The sequence below is a fragment of the Seriola aureovittata genome, chromosome 4 (genome assembly GCF_021018895.1).
Source record: "Seriola aureovittata isolate HTS-2021-v1 ecotype China chromosome 4, ASM2101889v1, whole genome shotgun sequence".
Lineage (NCBI taxonomy): Eukaryota > Metazoa > Chordata > Actinopteri > Carangiformes > Carangidae > Seriola > Seriola aureovittata.
Window position 1 is genome coordinate 24,166,231 of NC_079367.1, and position 16,108 is coordinate 24,182,338.

Sequence of the window (16,108 nt, forward strand, 5' to 3'; positions counted from 1 at the left end):
GCAGAAAAGCACTTTAACCCCGTTTGACAACAGAGAGACCAAAACCACACCTCACCCATGGCAGTTTGGGCTCAGCAGGATACAGATACTACAAACCCTTGAGTTAACAAAACCATAATGGTGCTGATTCACCAACAGTCACACCAGGGATGGATTATCCTGCTGCCAACGTTCCTTCAGGGTAAGAAGCCTCTCATTGGCTGACAGGAGGACTCTCCACTACACGAGAGTCTTTTGTGAGATATCTGCCCATGATGTGTTTTATTGAGGAAGCTCGGGGCTGCAGCTCGCCCCTTATCTTGAAGCCACACTGAATCCCCCTCCAGGGCTCATACTCCAGCCTCCTGCCTTTTTTAAAAAAAATATTACTATATTTCCCCTTGTACCTCCATGTTCAGGAAAGATACAGATAAAGTTGTGTAGCATAGCGGAGCCACAATGATAGGATGGGAGGGTCTCCCATCAGTGTCTATGATGGACTACACAGTGTCTTAATAGTTCAGTCATTGGGATTTTGTTATTTGGGGCTGTAAATAAATGTGTGAACCAACCATCAATGTATACAGGCTTAAACATCAAGAAGTGTTACGTATTATAAGTTGGAAGTTTGTTTACATACTCTCTGATCAGATATTTCCCAATTTAAATTAAAACAATTTTTACTTTAGGTAGATTTATTTGAAACGTGTGTTGAGCAATTTTACATATTTCAGTCAATTTGAAAAAAGGGGTTGAGACATGTTCATAACCCAGCCCTAATTCCAGGTGTGGGCGGCTGGTTATTAACGACAGTTTACAGTGAGTCTGGTCTAAATGTAATGTTGACTTAAAACCTTTTGTCCGAGGATGAATAACCCCGAGCAGGGAGGCAACAGCCAACATGCACAGCTGTTGCCAGCTGACATTATAGTAATTACAGCTTTTTTCCCTCCATCTTTCTGGCTTCCACTAATAACTTGTTAATTCTTAGTGGCACTAATAAAGCATATCAGGAGATGGAGTCACCTTATGACATCTCTTATTTTATTTTACTTATTTAGCATCTGCTTGTTCAAGCGTTCTGGTCACAAACTTTATTTATGAACTGATTTTCATAAACTGCAGTTAAATGTTCATTTATATGTTTTGTCATTACAGAACAGAATCATTTTAATACAAGATTTGTCCCCCAGAAAGAGCACCTTTCTCAGAAATAACACCATAAATTAAAGCTCCAGAAATGACAATGGGGCTTTTCTGACACGGTCTTACCAATATAAATTGGAAAATCTAAACATCAGAAGGATAGGATTCATTCCAGGGTTGCTGGTTTGGATTAAATTGCACAGCTGTTCCTGTAACTGGTGGGTCAAGGGTGCAAGACCTGACTCGAAAAAAAAAAAAAAAATCCTGACTGAACAGTTTTATTCAGTTGTACTTCAGAAAATATAGAGGCAAACACGGAGATGAACATGGGCTTCCTCTTGCAGGAAGGATGTGAAGTCGTGTCTGTTGTATCTCAATGGCTATAAATGGGTCAAGAAAGAAGTTTCTCTTTGAATGAATGACTCGCTCTCTCACATTGTGTTTTAACGGCAGGTTTGCGAGGTGAAAGTGGAGAATGTAAACTTTTGAAACATTTTGAATGATCCGACTCATTGCTCTGATTAGAACATGAAGAGCAAAGCGAGAAGTGAAATGTGCAGCTTGTCACTCTCAGAAGTGTTAATTCCTCTGTGACCTCACTGCGAAAGTTATTTGTACAAGTACGAACAAAACCACAACGCCTAGGTGCTCCTGTACCCCCGCTGTGCGAGGAACAGCTCATACTAGAAAGAATCTGTGAAGCTGAGACACATCAATGCAGCATTTCCTCTCTGCTTCATTGTTCCTCTTACTTCACCCCCCTTTGGTTTTTAAAACATCCTGTATTTCAGCACACACTCAGAGTCACAGTGAGGTTGCCTCTTTAGCCTCCTGCTTGGACATCTAATCTAGAGTGCTTCATTGATTTTCTTCCTGCTCATCCTGGTGACCTGATAGCAAACAATCAAGTGACTTCCCCTCTTATCAAATGATGCACAAAAGGCCTTTCATTTTGTCTTTTTTTTTGGGGGGGGGGGGGTTGTTCGCACACCTAAAACCTCAGCTTCTGTCATCACCCTTGATGAAGTATTGACGCTTGTTAATCTCATGTTCCCCCTTTCGTGTGTGTGTGTGTCCCAGTGCCTGTTTTTGTGGCCTGCTTTCTGAGCAGCCCCCGGCTTCACTCAGGAAGAGCTCTGCAGATGCAAGATGACCCAGTGATCTCTGTCTGGCTACTGATGGTGATACTGATCTTTCACTTTTCTTATTCGGGAAAAACGGAGGGGGCTTTCTCAGCTCTATTGTGTGTGTGTGTTCGGTTACGGTCAGCTACACTAGTTTATGTGCTATATTTGAGTTTTTAGAGGACATTTATAGCCTCAGTGGTTTCTACCGCACAGTGAAGAAAACAATGAAACCTGTTACCACAACTCACCCGCTAAAGAGAAGTGTTTCACAGGGAGCAGCTCTTCCTGTTAATAACAAAGCACTTAGGCGCTGCAGTTGAGAGTCTCTTTGCAACTATAAATATGGGAGCTGTCATTGTTATGATTATTTCAAGCCCTCTGCAGTGACCCTCCATTGTCTGCTGCCAGTGTTTTGTTGCTCTGTATTAGACAATAGAGGTTGGTGTGGCCAAGCAGGGTTTGTCATGGAACAGCACAATTCATCAGCTGCTCAAAGTATAAAAAAAAAAAAGAAAAAAGAAGGAGGTCAGGAACAGTTAAATTTGGATCCTGGGTCATGTGGTACTGTGCGAGCCTTGCGCATGTTGCCGGGCTGTTTGCACTTTTAAACGCTGCCATTGTTTGTGGCTCACATGTCTGTTTACTCCTGATGGGCCGGTCCATCTTTAGGCAGGGTCCCGGGCTCTCTCTGGTGGACTGACCCCTCGCTATCCTTCCTTTAGCCAGTAATACATCAACAGGAGACCAGAGGTTCAAGGTTTTCTCTTGACACACACACACACACACACACACACACACACACACACACACACACACACACACACACACACACACACACACACACACACACACACACACACACACACACACACACACACACACACACACACACACACACACACACGATGTAGGCTTCCTCAAATCCTTCTGTCTCTTCATGTAATCCCAGACAGACTCCATGATGTTGAGATCAGGGCTCTGTGGGGGCCATACCATCACTTCCAGGACTTCTTGTTCTTCTTTATGCTGAAGATAGTTCTTAATGACATTGGCTGTATGTTTGGGGTCGTCCTGCTGCAAAATAAATTTGGGGCCAATCATATGCCTCCCTGATGGTATTGCATGATTGCATATCTGCCTGTATTTCTCAGCATTGAGGACACCATTAATCCTGACCAAATCTCCAACTCCATTTGCAGAAATGCAGCCCCAAACTTGCAAGGAACCTCCTCCTAATTTTTGCATGCATAGTTGAGTCGCTTGGCCTTGTTTCCATTTCAGAGGTATGGCTTTTTGGCTGCAACTCTTCCATGACGACCACTTCTGGCCAGACTTGGCGTACCTGGGTCCCACTGGTTTCTGCCAGTTCTGAGCTGATGGCACTGCTGGACACCTTCCGATTTCAAAGGGAAATAAGCTTGATGTGTTTTTCCATCTGCTGCGCTAAGTTTCCTTGGCCGACCACTGCGTCTACGATCCTCAACGTTGCCCGTTTCTTTGTGCTTCTTTAAAAGATCTTGAAAAGCACATCTTGAAACCCCAGTCTGCTTTGAAATCTTTGTCTGTGAGAGACCTTGCTGATGCAGTATAACCACCTTGTGTCTTGTTGCTGTGCTCAGTCTTGCCATGGTGTATGACCTGTGTGACATGAAACTGTCTTCCACAACCTCACCTTGGTAGCAGAGTTTGGCTGTTCCTCAACCAGTTTTAAGCCTCCTACACAGCTGTTTCTGTTTCAGTTAATGACTGTGTTTCAACCTACATGTGAAACTGATGATCATTAGCACCTGTTTGGTATAATTGGTTGATCATACACCTGACTATAATCCTACAACATCCCTGACTTTGTGCAAGTGTATCTATAAGAATTGATGCTGGGTTGAAGGCAAAGGGTAGTAACACCAAATATTGATTTGATATAGATTTTTCTTTTGTTCGCTCACTTTGCATTTTGTAAATTGATAACAATGAACAATTATTATTTATATGACTTATATAAGTATTCGTAGTTTACAACATTTTTTCACACCTGCCTAAAACTTTTGCACAGTACTGTATATACATGCGCTGATATAAGACAGGATCTAACACCTCATCCTGTCATATCATCACTCTTTAGATTAACAAAAAGTAACAATTCGAGTTGTGGTTTTGAAATGAGTGTGATTTGCAGCACACAGTGCACACACTTGGTGCAGAGAGAAACTCCAAAAATGGACACACGCACAACAAAGAGAGCAACAAAGAGAGCTGCTCTTTAGTTAGAAAAATCTACTGATGAAGCATTCAGTTTTATTTTTCATTAAAAAGCTGGTGTATCCTCAAAACTGAATGGTGTTTTAACTTAAGGCAACATTTTCCATTTGCCTTTAAATCAGAATCTGCGGTCGAGTTTTATATGAAAGGTTTAATTGGCTGAGAGGAAAATTAAAGCTTCATTAATTCACACAATGAGATTGACACCGGTTCATTCAAGCTCGACAAAGACACTATGATAGTCTAATCTCCAGCATGAATTAAATCATTCAGTCTTGTGATTCTGCGCAGTCTCACAGTTAGAGTTTATATCTCATTGATCTAAAACAGCACTTCCTTGCTGCACAAGGTCAAACGAGGAGAAAAAATCAATGACAAGTTAATGGTTAATGGATTTATCAGTAATGCCACTTGGACTCTCCGAGCACACACATGAGGTTCTGTGTTAGTATGACGTGTTGGAAAAAAAAAAAGGGTGTTTGAGATGCTAATGATGTTTCATGTTTTGGCCCATTTACTAAAGCAGACATATTTTGTATTATTATTGCCAGCAATTTCGCAAACAGTGCCCCCTGCTCAGCACCTCTGATGGAAGAGGAACTATCTTGGTCTTATCTGCCTGCTACATGGGGCTAATTGTGTGGTTTGTTTTAGGACGATGCAGATAACCTCGGGGGTATCAATGAGCCGTGTCCTTCCCACCCCGAAGCGACGGTTGCAATAAATGAGGGGTCTCTCCAAGACCCTGATCCAAAAGGATGTGGAGGTCACATTTTTAAGTGTGCACTCTTTTAAGCTTGAATTGCAACTTGTAATGTTCTTTCACGGGAGATAAATCACTCTTTACACACAGGAACTTCGAGAGTAAACAACAAATACAATTCAATTTTACTAAGAGCTGTGGTTTTGGGACAAGGGTTTGGGTTGAGTAGATGTTGACGTCACTGCTCTCTAAACAGAGATCTTCTGTGGTTAACGGAGACCAAATTGTGCTGAGGAGGAGAAACAGAGGAAGAGGAGAAGTATTGTGTGGTCTGTGGAAATTCTTCATGGGGAACATGCTGACCTGAAGGCTGACCTGTAAGCGTCAGCTTTTATGTGTGGTTGTGCTGTGGAGTGTGCTATGGGCATTTGTTTATGAGTCTTTGCTGTAGCATTAGTGGGGCCCCGGGTATCACTAATCCTGCCATGTGCTCCGTTGGGCTGCTGTTTAAAACTTGTGAATTTCAGGTTTCAGTGTGCCTTTTCCTGATCAGCTCTGCAGTTACTGTAGAGTTCAGTTTCAATTTCAGGTAATCATCTTACATGTCACAACAGCTGCATGCAGTGAACACGCAGAGAGTTGAGGTAAGAGATAGCTGATATGATAAGGTATTTCCTTTTAGGTAAACTTATTAATGCAATAAACTCAACTAAATGACAACATTAACTGGATAATTATTTCTACAAAAGCAGTTTTAATAATGCATTTATTTGTATACTGACTAATAAAGTAGTTACTCAACGTATGAGAAACTTGTACACCATCAGTTGCATGTACTCTCTTGAACAGATTTAAGTATCTTCACATCAATAATGAAGCTAAAAGCATTTTAGTAATGTGATGTTATACACTGCATACAAATTACATTGTTAAACGGTTTATATCATATTATCATTTGCTGCAGGGATGCTGCGACAGGACATGCTGGACATGTGGCTGCTCTGGGGTTTGACCCAGTGACCCCTCCTTTCTTTCATGAGACTGTCAGTCGCACCAGTGGGCTGTCCTCTCCGGTTAGAAGCTGTAGCTACAACAGAGGATTAATGTGTTCACATTGGCTGCTCGGACATTGTTTAAACCCCCCCCCAGGAGTCTCCAAAGGGAGAACTCCCAGCTAAGGAAATCTCAACGGGTCCCATCAAGCAGAACGCACCTAATCATAATGTTTTTTTTCTCCAACAGACTGTAACACTATGTCCAGCCAGGCCGAAACACTCAGACTGAAGCAGAAGCCAGAAGAGTGGATTGCACTGGTATAGCTCACGTGTATGTACATCGTATGAACTGGATGTAGAGACAGGGGTGTGTCCAACAAATAAATCTCAGCCCCCAAAAACATGAGGTCAACAGAGTGTGTGGATGTGTGTAAACATGTGAGTGTTTACGGGAATTCCCAGTGAGATTTGTAGAATAGATTTACCCTGAACAACTACCCCCTCTTCCCACAAACCCCATCTCTTGCTGGGACTTGCGGCTTCTCAACGTGAACACTTCCCAGGTATTTCAACATTTTCAGTAGTGTCTTCATACCCTCACACTCTCACACTCCCACACACACAAAAACAAAGTGAAAGAAGTTCATCACTCGATTTTTCCAATTCTTTAGTGATTATAATCAGAGAAAACCACACTTTTCTCAGTTTGAGCCACAATCTTTCTGCATGAATCATCTTCTGTCAGAACTGTCTAATTATTCACTGGAAGATCTTAACTGGTAAATAAAGGGCACACATGCTCCAACCAACCAATCCACCATTTTAAGGCACATACAGGCCCTGAATTCTTCCCTTGAGGTCAAGACTCATCCTGGCTGATGATGAGAGGAACAATGATGGGCACTGTTCACACACTCTATGTGGTTGAAAATGTCCCAATTTCCTTTCAAGGCTGCATTGTTGAAACATATATGAAAGCAGCATGACCTTTGCCCTTCTTGTAACAGGCTGGATACTTTCTGTTTGCATGTTTTTTGTAGATGTTTCCATACCCCAATAAAGAGAGTATTTTATCAACATGCTGTTTATGCTTTCTGTTTCATTCTGCAGATGTTATGCAACCGAGAGCTAATCTGGTCAAACACCCCCTCCAGGACTTGATAAGGCCTGTTTATAGTTTGAGGCGACAGAGAGTTAAGGAGGATTACATGTGACTGTTGGTGCAGTTATTTAGTTTACCTCCCTCCTTGCAGACACTGAGCTCATTCCACCGCTGGTTATTAGCTCAGTGCTGCCTCTGATTTTAGAATGAGTGGGGCTGTTGTGCTAGCACAGGCAAGATGTCTCTTTTTTTGTCACACCACTTCCTGACAAATGATTACTTAATGCAATGTTCTGTCTCCTGCATTGTATGCTTTTTTTTCCTTTTTTTTTTTTGTTGTCTTCTCCTTCCCTAGTCACGAAAGTTGTGTTGCAAGCGAGTGCTCTTTTGACGCTGGAGAGTGGCAAAACATTTTATAGAACAATAATAATACCTGTTGACCCATAAAACCAAGGTGGGACTGTAAATACTAGAGAAGTGGAATGCGATTCTGGTGTTACTGTGGGAAAGTGGTGCAGATATCTAAATGGGCACCGGTCACATTAGTGTAATAACAGCTATTTCGTCTTGAATTTATCCTGCGAGCCATGCAGGGAAAATGGTTGATTAGCCTTCACTGAGACCCCCCACTCCACCCCACCCCCACCCTGGGCTAGATCCATTTAGTAGGATAGGCGCTTCCCTTGTCATGTGATCTAGAACTGTGGAGTGAGTCTGAGGACGAGGACCTCAACCCCCCTCCCCACCTCGCCCAAACCAGCTCCTCTTCCCTTAAAGTTCACACATACTGCGGTCCCTGTCAATGCCCCAGCAGAAATTAATCCTGACACGAGTTCTCAACACACCAGAGGGTCTCCGTTCATTTGGGACTGACAGGACTTCAAAGCAGCCATTAAGAGGTTGAATGGAGAAAGCATGCTGTATTTAACACAGGGGAACAGGATGGTAATGCTAGAAGTTAAAGGCTACATCCTTGCTTGTTACTGTCTCCACTAACACTTGGAGGATGGTACTGACTGTGACGACCCTGGTGAAGGCAAGCCTCTCAGCCAAAACACTGGTGTTGTGTTGTGTGACCATGGAGGACTCCAGCAGTCACTTTAAATGACTTGTATATCATGTATTACTAAAGGCTGATTTGTGGAAATGAAGTAGATAAAACTACTGGGGGGGAAACAAAACAAAACTATCGTTAAACCATCTTAGAAGTATAGAAAAGTTTATTTGTGTGAAATCGTTCTATTTTCTTCGTATCACTTGCACAATGAAAACGTCACAGATCCTCGGCCCATCTCACACTGTACAAGAATGCTTTGATGCATCTGAGATTACCGGAGCGATGCAGAACAGAATGTATGCGATGACAACCAGTGCAGCATCTGTGTTTTCTCACCCTGCAGTCTGCTGGGAAGGAGAGGTCAGGCTGATTAGATAACTGTTGTGTATGCAGAGGAGCCTGCTGGGTTCACGTGAGGGGTCTGATCCCTGATACATGTGTGCTTATACAACCATAAGACATCAGTGGTGTGTACACAGCTTCAGGTTCTTGACATTCGGCACCATTTTCATTGAAAGATGGGAACAATTGAGAAACTACCAGAAGTTACATCAGTGCACTTGTAAAGACGGAAGGTGGTGGTTTATTTTCTAAAGAGATGTGGAACTCAGTTGGAACTGTATTTACTGACCTAAGTCATTTTCTCTTGGTTCATAATTTCGGTTAATAAGTAAGTGAAGAAAATCTGCATATTCTTTCTTAACTCTGATTGAAATGTTAAAGTAAACTGTGACTTCCTGTTTTGCTCTGCCTGACCTTTGGCCCAGATGACAGCAGTCATGAATACCTGGTGATCAGATAAAGGCTGTGCTGAACACACAGCCTGAATATTGACTGACTCATTGACTCAGTTGTGCATAACGATCAGTGAAGTGTGGTTATCTTCTTGAAATGACTTGTTAGGACCAGTCCTGAACAGGTTCTAGTTCACGGTGCTTAGTAAGCCTGTGGTCATGTTGCAGTTGCTCAGATGATGAAGGCGCTGCTGCAAGATGAGGTGAACTCCCTCAGTGTCAAATTGTACTTGTTTGTTTTCACAACAGCCCAAGTCTTTAACCCTGTCCTTTGCTCGCTCACATGGCCTCGGAGCCTCTGCGTTCTAGGTGGGGCATGAATAAAGCGCCGCTGACTGACTTTCAGGTTATGTCAATAAAGTTAGAGCGCCATGTGCTTTCTGTTATTCATTCTCACGCTGTGATGACTCCTCGCTGATGCCATATCACTTGAAAATTTGTCCACAGCAGGAAGAATATTTCACACATCTGTTTTTCCAGTAAACTGCAAACAGGACTTTTTTTTTTTTTTTAGATTTAATTTAAATTTTACTTTGATGTTGTTTCTTATTTTTTTATACACATATGAGTGTGAGCAATTAAAAATAATGCTGCGTGACTGTTAGAAAGCATCCTGATTTATTGTGTGGCTGTACTGACTGTTCTGTTCTGGTGCAGAGGACCGGCCTTGTCGGTTGCCATATCGATAAAAACACCATGTCCTTTGTGGGGGAGGAAAACAACATTTAACAGGATGATAAAATGGAATTCCTATCCAGGTCAAGTTAAACATAAAAGACACTTCACTGTTTCAGCTCCCGTCTGGTGCCAACTGATCCACACACTGTGCTTCAGTAAATCACCGTGACATACAGTAAGTGGTTCTTACACCACATTTACACACAAACGCATTTACTGTCTGCCTGAAAATGTTTTTTGGTCAGTTACATAAATAAAGACTTCCTCTTCTCCATCACTGGTTGCTACACAGGAAGCTGGTACGACCCAGCCTGGTTGGAGTCATAGAGACCAGACGCTCTACTTCCACTTCTTTACCTCCTCATTTGGATGTAGGACACACATTAGTTCAGCATTTGAAGCTGTTTAACCTCATTAATAAAAAAAGATAGCCCTAAATGAATGACACTCCACTCAGGGTTTCGCTTGTTTTAGACAGTACATGACTTTTATTCATCACTGTGGCATGAGTGCAGTATCTGGAATTCCATGTCAGTGCATTTAATGGCAATTAACACTATTTAATACAGTCTACAATGAAATGCCGCCAGAACAAAAAAAAAAAAAGGCACTTCTGTGACCTATTTGTAATTCACCATAAAAAACAAAAAAAAAACAAAGCCCTGTACAATTTATAGCTTGATATAACTTTATGTTAATTTAATAGATACTATTCTAAAGTTAGCACCACAACTTACCACAGAAATGTTCAGATACAGCGGCACATTTGGCATTCAATATCATAACTGTCCTGCTGTTCAGTGATCACATTCCCTTCCAGGTCACTGGCAGAGTAATTGTGCTTAACACAATTTCCACAGGAGAGGGAAATGAATAAGTAGTAATAAATAAAGTAATAAATCCACACATGCGAATGCGAGGTCATGTAGCAGTAATACTGCAGAGCAGAGGTCCAAACATTTGCCCTGAGATAAAGACTAAGATTAGATAATATTTCTTTGGCAGGTGCCTCACAAAGCACTCCAAAATAAAATCCATTCCTGTGATCTCATGGAGGTTTGTCTGACTATGGAATTTAATACAACCCCACTGTCACACTGAAGACTCATTTTGGAAGACTTTAGCTTTCAGGTTCTTCAGGCTGCACTGCAGGTTGGAGCTGGTTTCTGACTGCAGGGCCTCGGAGAACTTGACATCGTACGCGCGGCCCGCAGCCGACTTCCTCTTCATAGAGTTCTGGATGGTCTCTGAGGTGAAATAGTAAACAATGGGATCAAAGCAGCAGTTGGATACAGCGATGCAGAGGGCTACTGGGTAGATGGTTCGGACCACAGACTCCACATAGCAGCCTTTTAGAGTTTTGGTGCGGACCAGAGCATAGAACACCAAGTTTACATTGTAGGGGATGAAGCAGAAACAAAAAATAAGGAGATGTACAATTATCATGCGCAGGATCTTTGTTTTGTTCAGCTTCCCCCCACGGCTGATAGTCTGGGGGCGACGCAGCGTCTGCAACACCATTATGGAGCAACATACGTTCAGTAGCAGCGGGATGAGGAAGCCCACCGTTTCTATGAAGATCACCACCTTGGACAGGTGAGCCTTCCACTGCTTGGAGGAGAAGTTCTCGAAGCAGAAGGTAGCGTTCGTCTTGTTGTTGTCTTGTGAGGTGGTCTCCAACATGAACCCCGTGGGGAGGCTCCCTGACAGAACCAGCACCCACACAGCGGTGCACACTATCCTAGCATTGCGTTTAGTCCTGAGCGTCCTCGAGCGAAAAGGGTGCACGATGGCCAGGAAGCGGTCCACGCTGATGCAGGTGAGGAAGAGCATGCTGCCGTACATGTTGGTGTAGAACAAGGAGACGGAGACCTTGCACAGCGTGCTGCCAAAGGGCCAGCTCTGGTTGATGAAGTAGAAGACCCTCAGAGGCAGCGTGAAGACAAACAGCAGGTCAGACAACACCAGGTTCATCATGTAGGTCGTGGTCTCGTTCCTCAGCTTCAGAGTGCAGGCGAAGATGTAAATGGCCACGACGTTGGTGATCAGCCCCACCACAAACACAATGCTGAAGACGGTGCTGTACAAAGGGTACTTGAACCCATCGTTCTTGCTGCAGTTGGCAGCAGAGCTGTTGGCTGAGTTATTGTCCACCCATGTTGCGGTTAAACTGTAAGTCGAGGGGGTGTTGTTGTACATTCTGAGAGACAAAGAGTGGAGGGATGAGGGGTGTGTGTTATGTAATAGCTATATAATGAAAGGGCTTCCCCGCACAACAAATCCACCATGAATGGATAGAAAGGCAGAGAACAGGATGCTCTGAAAGACACTCAGGCCATCAGCGCAAAGATTTCTTCCCCAACACCACTGCCCAGGTTAGAGAGGGCCACTGCACATGGTCAACATGATTCCCTCCTGTGTATTGATGTTAGTTATTTTGGGGGTTACCTCATGTTGAAAAGAGTCCCTCACAGAGGACAGAGATTCAGGCTGGAGCGTCCTCCCCTCCCCCTGCCCTATCTCTCCACCAGGCTGCACCCCCACGAGTTGCAGACTGAGCTTTACTTACTCAGATAAATCAGTCACACAAGATGTGTCCACCTTTTCACTCAGGAAGTCCCCAAACACTGCGAGCTGCTGGCTACGCAAATGGGAATGATGGTATATCCACATCCAGGTCTGTTAGAAATTGTCCTCATGGCATAATCCCTCCACTTTAACAAAATTCAGTCCGGTTGTTTTTGTCCTTTTCAGCTCCACAGCAGCAAAGTTGTCCTCAGCTTTCCACTTCTCACAAGGTCCTGACCACAAACCACAAGGCTTCTCCACACGACCAGAACTGAAGCTGGTAGTTCAGCGCCTTCTCTCCATGCGTGTGTTTGTGTATGTGTGTGCGTGTGAGTGTGACTGCTTCTACTCAGGGTCTGTTTCCTGTCCCCCCTCTTTCTTTCTCTTTCGAACCAGCTGAGTCACTCAGTATCTACTTCTCTCTCTCTCCCTCTGCTTGTCTCTCTTGCTGACAGCTTCAGGGATTTTGCCCGGCACACACCATCCTCAGAGTTCCTACTTCTCCTTTGTGCTTGTATGGCAGACAGTTTTTGTACTTTGAGTGGAGAGCAGCTGAAGTAACTCCTCCCACTGCCTCCAGCCCAGCTCCTCCCACTCCTTTGTCTGCTCTTACAGTTAAAGAATCAGCCAGATCAACACTGGTTTGTGAGGGAATTCATCAAGACTTTATTATGTGCTCAACGGATCTTGATGAATGGATACACGCTTAAAATAAATGTTCTGAGATATTCTGTGAGCAAGAGTTAAAAATGTAATATTATAACTAAATAATCTTAAAGCCATTTCCCAAATCAACTTCGAAAATTTGCAAATAAAGAAAAGAAAGTTATCAGTTGCATTATGAGTTAAGACTTTTTTTTTTTTTTTTTTTTTGCCACACTGTGATGTGATGAATAAAGATCCCAGGCCTCGAAATGTATTTTCGTGAATTCTCAAACCCCGTACAACCGCTCACAGCATCAGTGGTGGAATATAACTACACACATTTACTCAGCAACTGCTCTTTTATTTTTAAATTAAAGAAATATTTTAATTCACTATATTTATATAGTCACAAGTTACTTTGCAGATCAAGCTACAAACCCTATGATGATCTAACTAATAATAGTACGATGATGTGATACTTGGTAATATTATAAAACTGAAGCGATTTATTTAAGTACATTTTAGTGCTAATGCTTGTGTGCTTTCACCCCTGTAACATTTTAAATGCGGGACTTGTAAAGCTAGAGTTGTATTGCTACTTATAAATGAATAATCAGTATATTTACAGAGATGGAAAAATCCTTTAAAATCTAAATCTGGTTGGTGTTTGATTTGTTTTTTCTTCATCAGTCGAGCTGTTACTTGAGGACACGGGGTCAAAAGTGCCTGTGAGCAGGTCAGTAAACTTCTGCATTAGCCCGGGGTGATTGCCTCCACAGGTCTGATGGGAGGTTACAAGAAAACTGAACTGTCTCCTTGTTGTTTTTGTGAGCCTGCGTGGGCAGCACAGCTCAAGAAGAACAGCGTTTTATTCTGAGAGGGACAGTGGAACAGAGAGCTTTCTCTATGCCGTGGTTTTTTCAGCTGCCCTTGTCAGTCAGTGCCCACATCTTTCTGTTCTCAGGGCCCTCTGTGAAACTATAGTATTCGAGCTCTCTCCTTTATCAGAAGCTCTCAACTTGCCAGCCGGTATAAACACTGGGGCTTTTGTAGCTCAGCAGGGAGGAATCTGAGGTTTATAAATAATCAGTCTCGGACAACTTGAAAGTGCTCTCAGCTACTTGATCGGCAGCGATGGTGAGTGAATACTGTAAATTGTTTGAGCGTATTTGGGTTGGATGACCGATGCTCTTTCAAAAAGGAAGTACACTACCTGGTTGAGTTTCCCTTCAGTAAATGAACGCTGGTGTGGCACTTTTTTTTTTTTTTTCCCCTGCTCTTTACTCTTACACTTGCAAAGAAAAGATAACTTTTTCAGCTGCTTTTTATTACTTACAATAATATTTCCCCATGTGGAACTGACTCTAGTGATACAAACATGTCTAGTTTGGTAACATGACACTAATCCAGAGACGGTTCATTTCGACTTCACAGAGCCACCAACAATAGTCAAACAAATGAAGGAAAAAATCTTGCAGAGAATCAAAGCGACAGAGGGTGTTTTATGGCCAGTGTGACTCTCTTTGTCAGCCCGCCACAAAATAAACACCATCAAGGCCTGAGTGAAATGTTCAAGAAAATAGAAAAACCTGTACTATTGTCTTCGACTCGCAAAATAGTTCCATCCAGCGCATAAAAACAAGCTCTTCACATGCAAGTATGTGGTTGCTAAACAAAAACATGTGCCTGAAACCCCTGGACTGTTAAATTTCTCACAATGCCAGGAAATAGTCTGGCAACCCCCAAGGCCAAGACTGGAATGCCTTCAAATATACGAGAAAAATGCCTGAGAAAGATAGTAGGTGACATAATGTTGTTGTGCAAAGACCATCAGCGTGTGGTGTCCACATCTGACGACAATCTCCAACTTTATAAATCATGAATTCAACGTTGGGTGACTCAACATAGATTTGAATTTACGTCATGTTTCTTTTGAATTGATGCACTTGTGAAACCTAAAGTAGAAGAGCTTGGTATGGTGTAAGACAGAGAGAGAGAGAGAGAGAGAGAGAGAGAGAGAGCACGTAGACTACACTTACCCTAGTGACACATTCAACCAGCCTGGGGCACATTTTGGTCATGAGACCAATACGGCTAATTAAATGCGACTTAATTACTTGATCCTTCAGCGTCAAACCTATTTGTGTTTTATTAGTGCAACATGAAAAACAAGCAGCTCGGATGAAAGCGGCTCAAGAAATGTCCGACTTGGCCAAAAAAAAAAAAAAAAAAAGGACGTTCTGGATTCACCGGGACTCAAAGGGCCTTGGGGCAATTCTCTCACATTCACCTTGGAAACGGAGCCCGCACCGAGGTTGTGTTGGCATCTACAGACAAACAAACAAGTCAAACCAGCACAACCCAACAGAAGTGCAGTCCATTCACAACACAATCTCCCCTGAGGCCAGGGAAGTGTTCCAGGACTGCCACAGCAACAAGAACTCTTCTGTGAGTGTAAACCAGAGGCCTGACACGAATCACACACACACACACACACACACACACACACACACACACACACACACACACACACACACACACACACACACACACACACACACACACACACACACACACACACACAACACACACACACACACACACACACACACACACAAACAGTAAGAAAATAGCTGTTAAGAGTGAAAACAAAAAATGTCACCAAAGGGAAAAGATGGTTCCATCGTTCAACATTTCTTTCACAGTGAGGAAAAGCTTGTATGAGAATAAAAACCTCTTCTGGAAAAGTTAAGTTGCACCTACGGTTTAACTGATGTCAAAATTACAACTAAAATAGAATCTTGACGTTTGGGAAAAAAAAAAAAAGAAAGAAAAAGGAGTCTGCTGTGGGTCTTTGAAGGGCAGAGTGCTCCCCCACAAGCCTTATCAACTGGAGGCTTTGTAAAGCAAACACTCCCCACCCACAAACACTTCACCCTCCCCACCCACCCACAAACACTTCACACTCCCACTGGAACAGAGTGTACCTTAATTTAAGAAAGCCCTTTTACTGCATGTCTTATCAATAGAGTGTCAGCTTCACAACTTCTTTTCTTTT

The 16,108-nt window shown here is 42.8% G+C and overlaps 1 protein-coding gene across 1 annotated transcript; it reads right to left on the reverse strand.

Moving 5' to 3' along the window:
• Window positions 1–10,296: 10,296 nt before the first annotated feature.
• lpar6a (lysophosphatidic acid receptor 6a) lies at window positions 10,297–14,847 on the reverse strand. Its single transcript, XM_056374829.1, has one exon. The coding sequence runs from the start codon at window positions 12,034–12,036 to the stop codon at window positions 10,930–10,932; it is 1,107 nt and encodes a 368-aa protein (XP_056230804.1). The 5' UTR covers window positions 12,037–14,847; the 3' UTR covers window positions 10,297–10,929.
• Window positions 14,848–16,108: the final 1,261 nt, after the last annotated feature.

Bases quoted from the DNA above. Each gene is read 5' to 3' on its own strand.
- lpar6a (XM_056374829.1), bottom strand. From the start codon at position 12,036: ATGTACAACAACACCCCCTCGACTTACAGTTTAACCGCAACATGGGTG.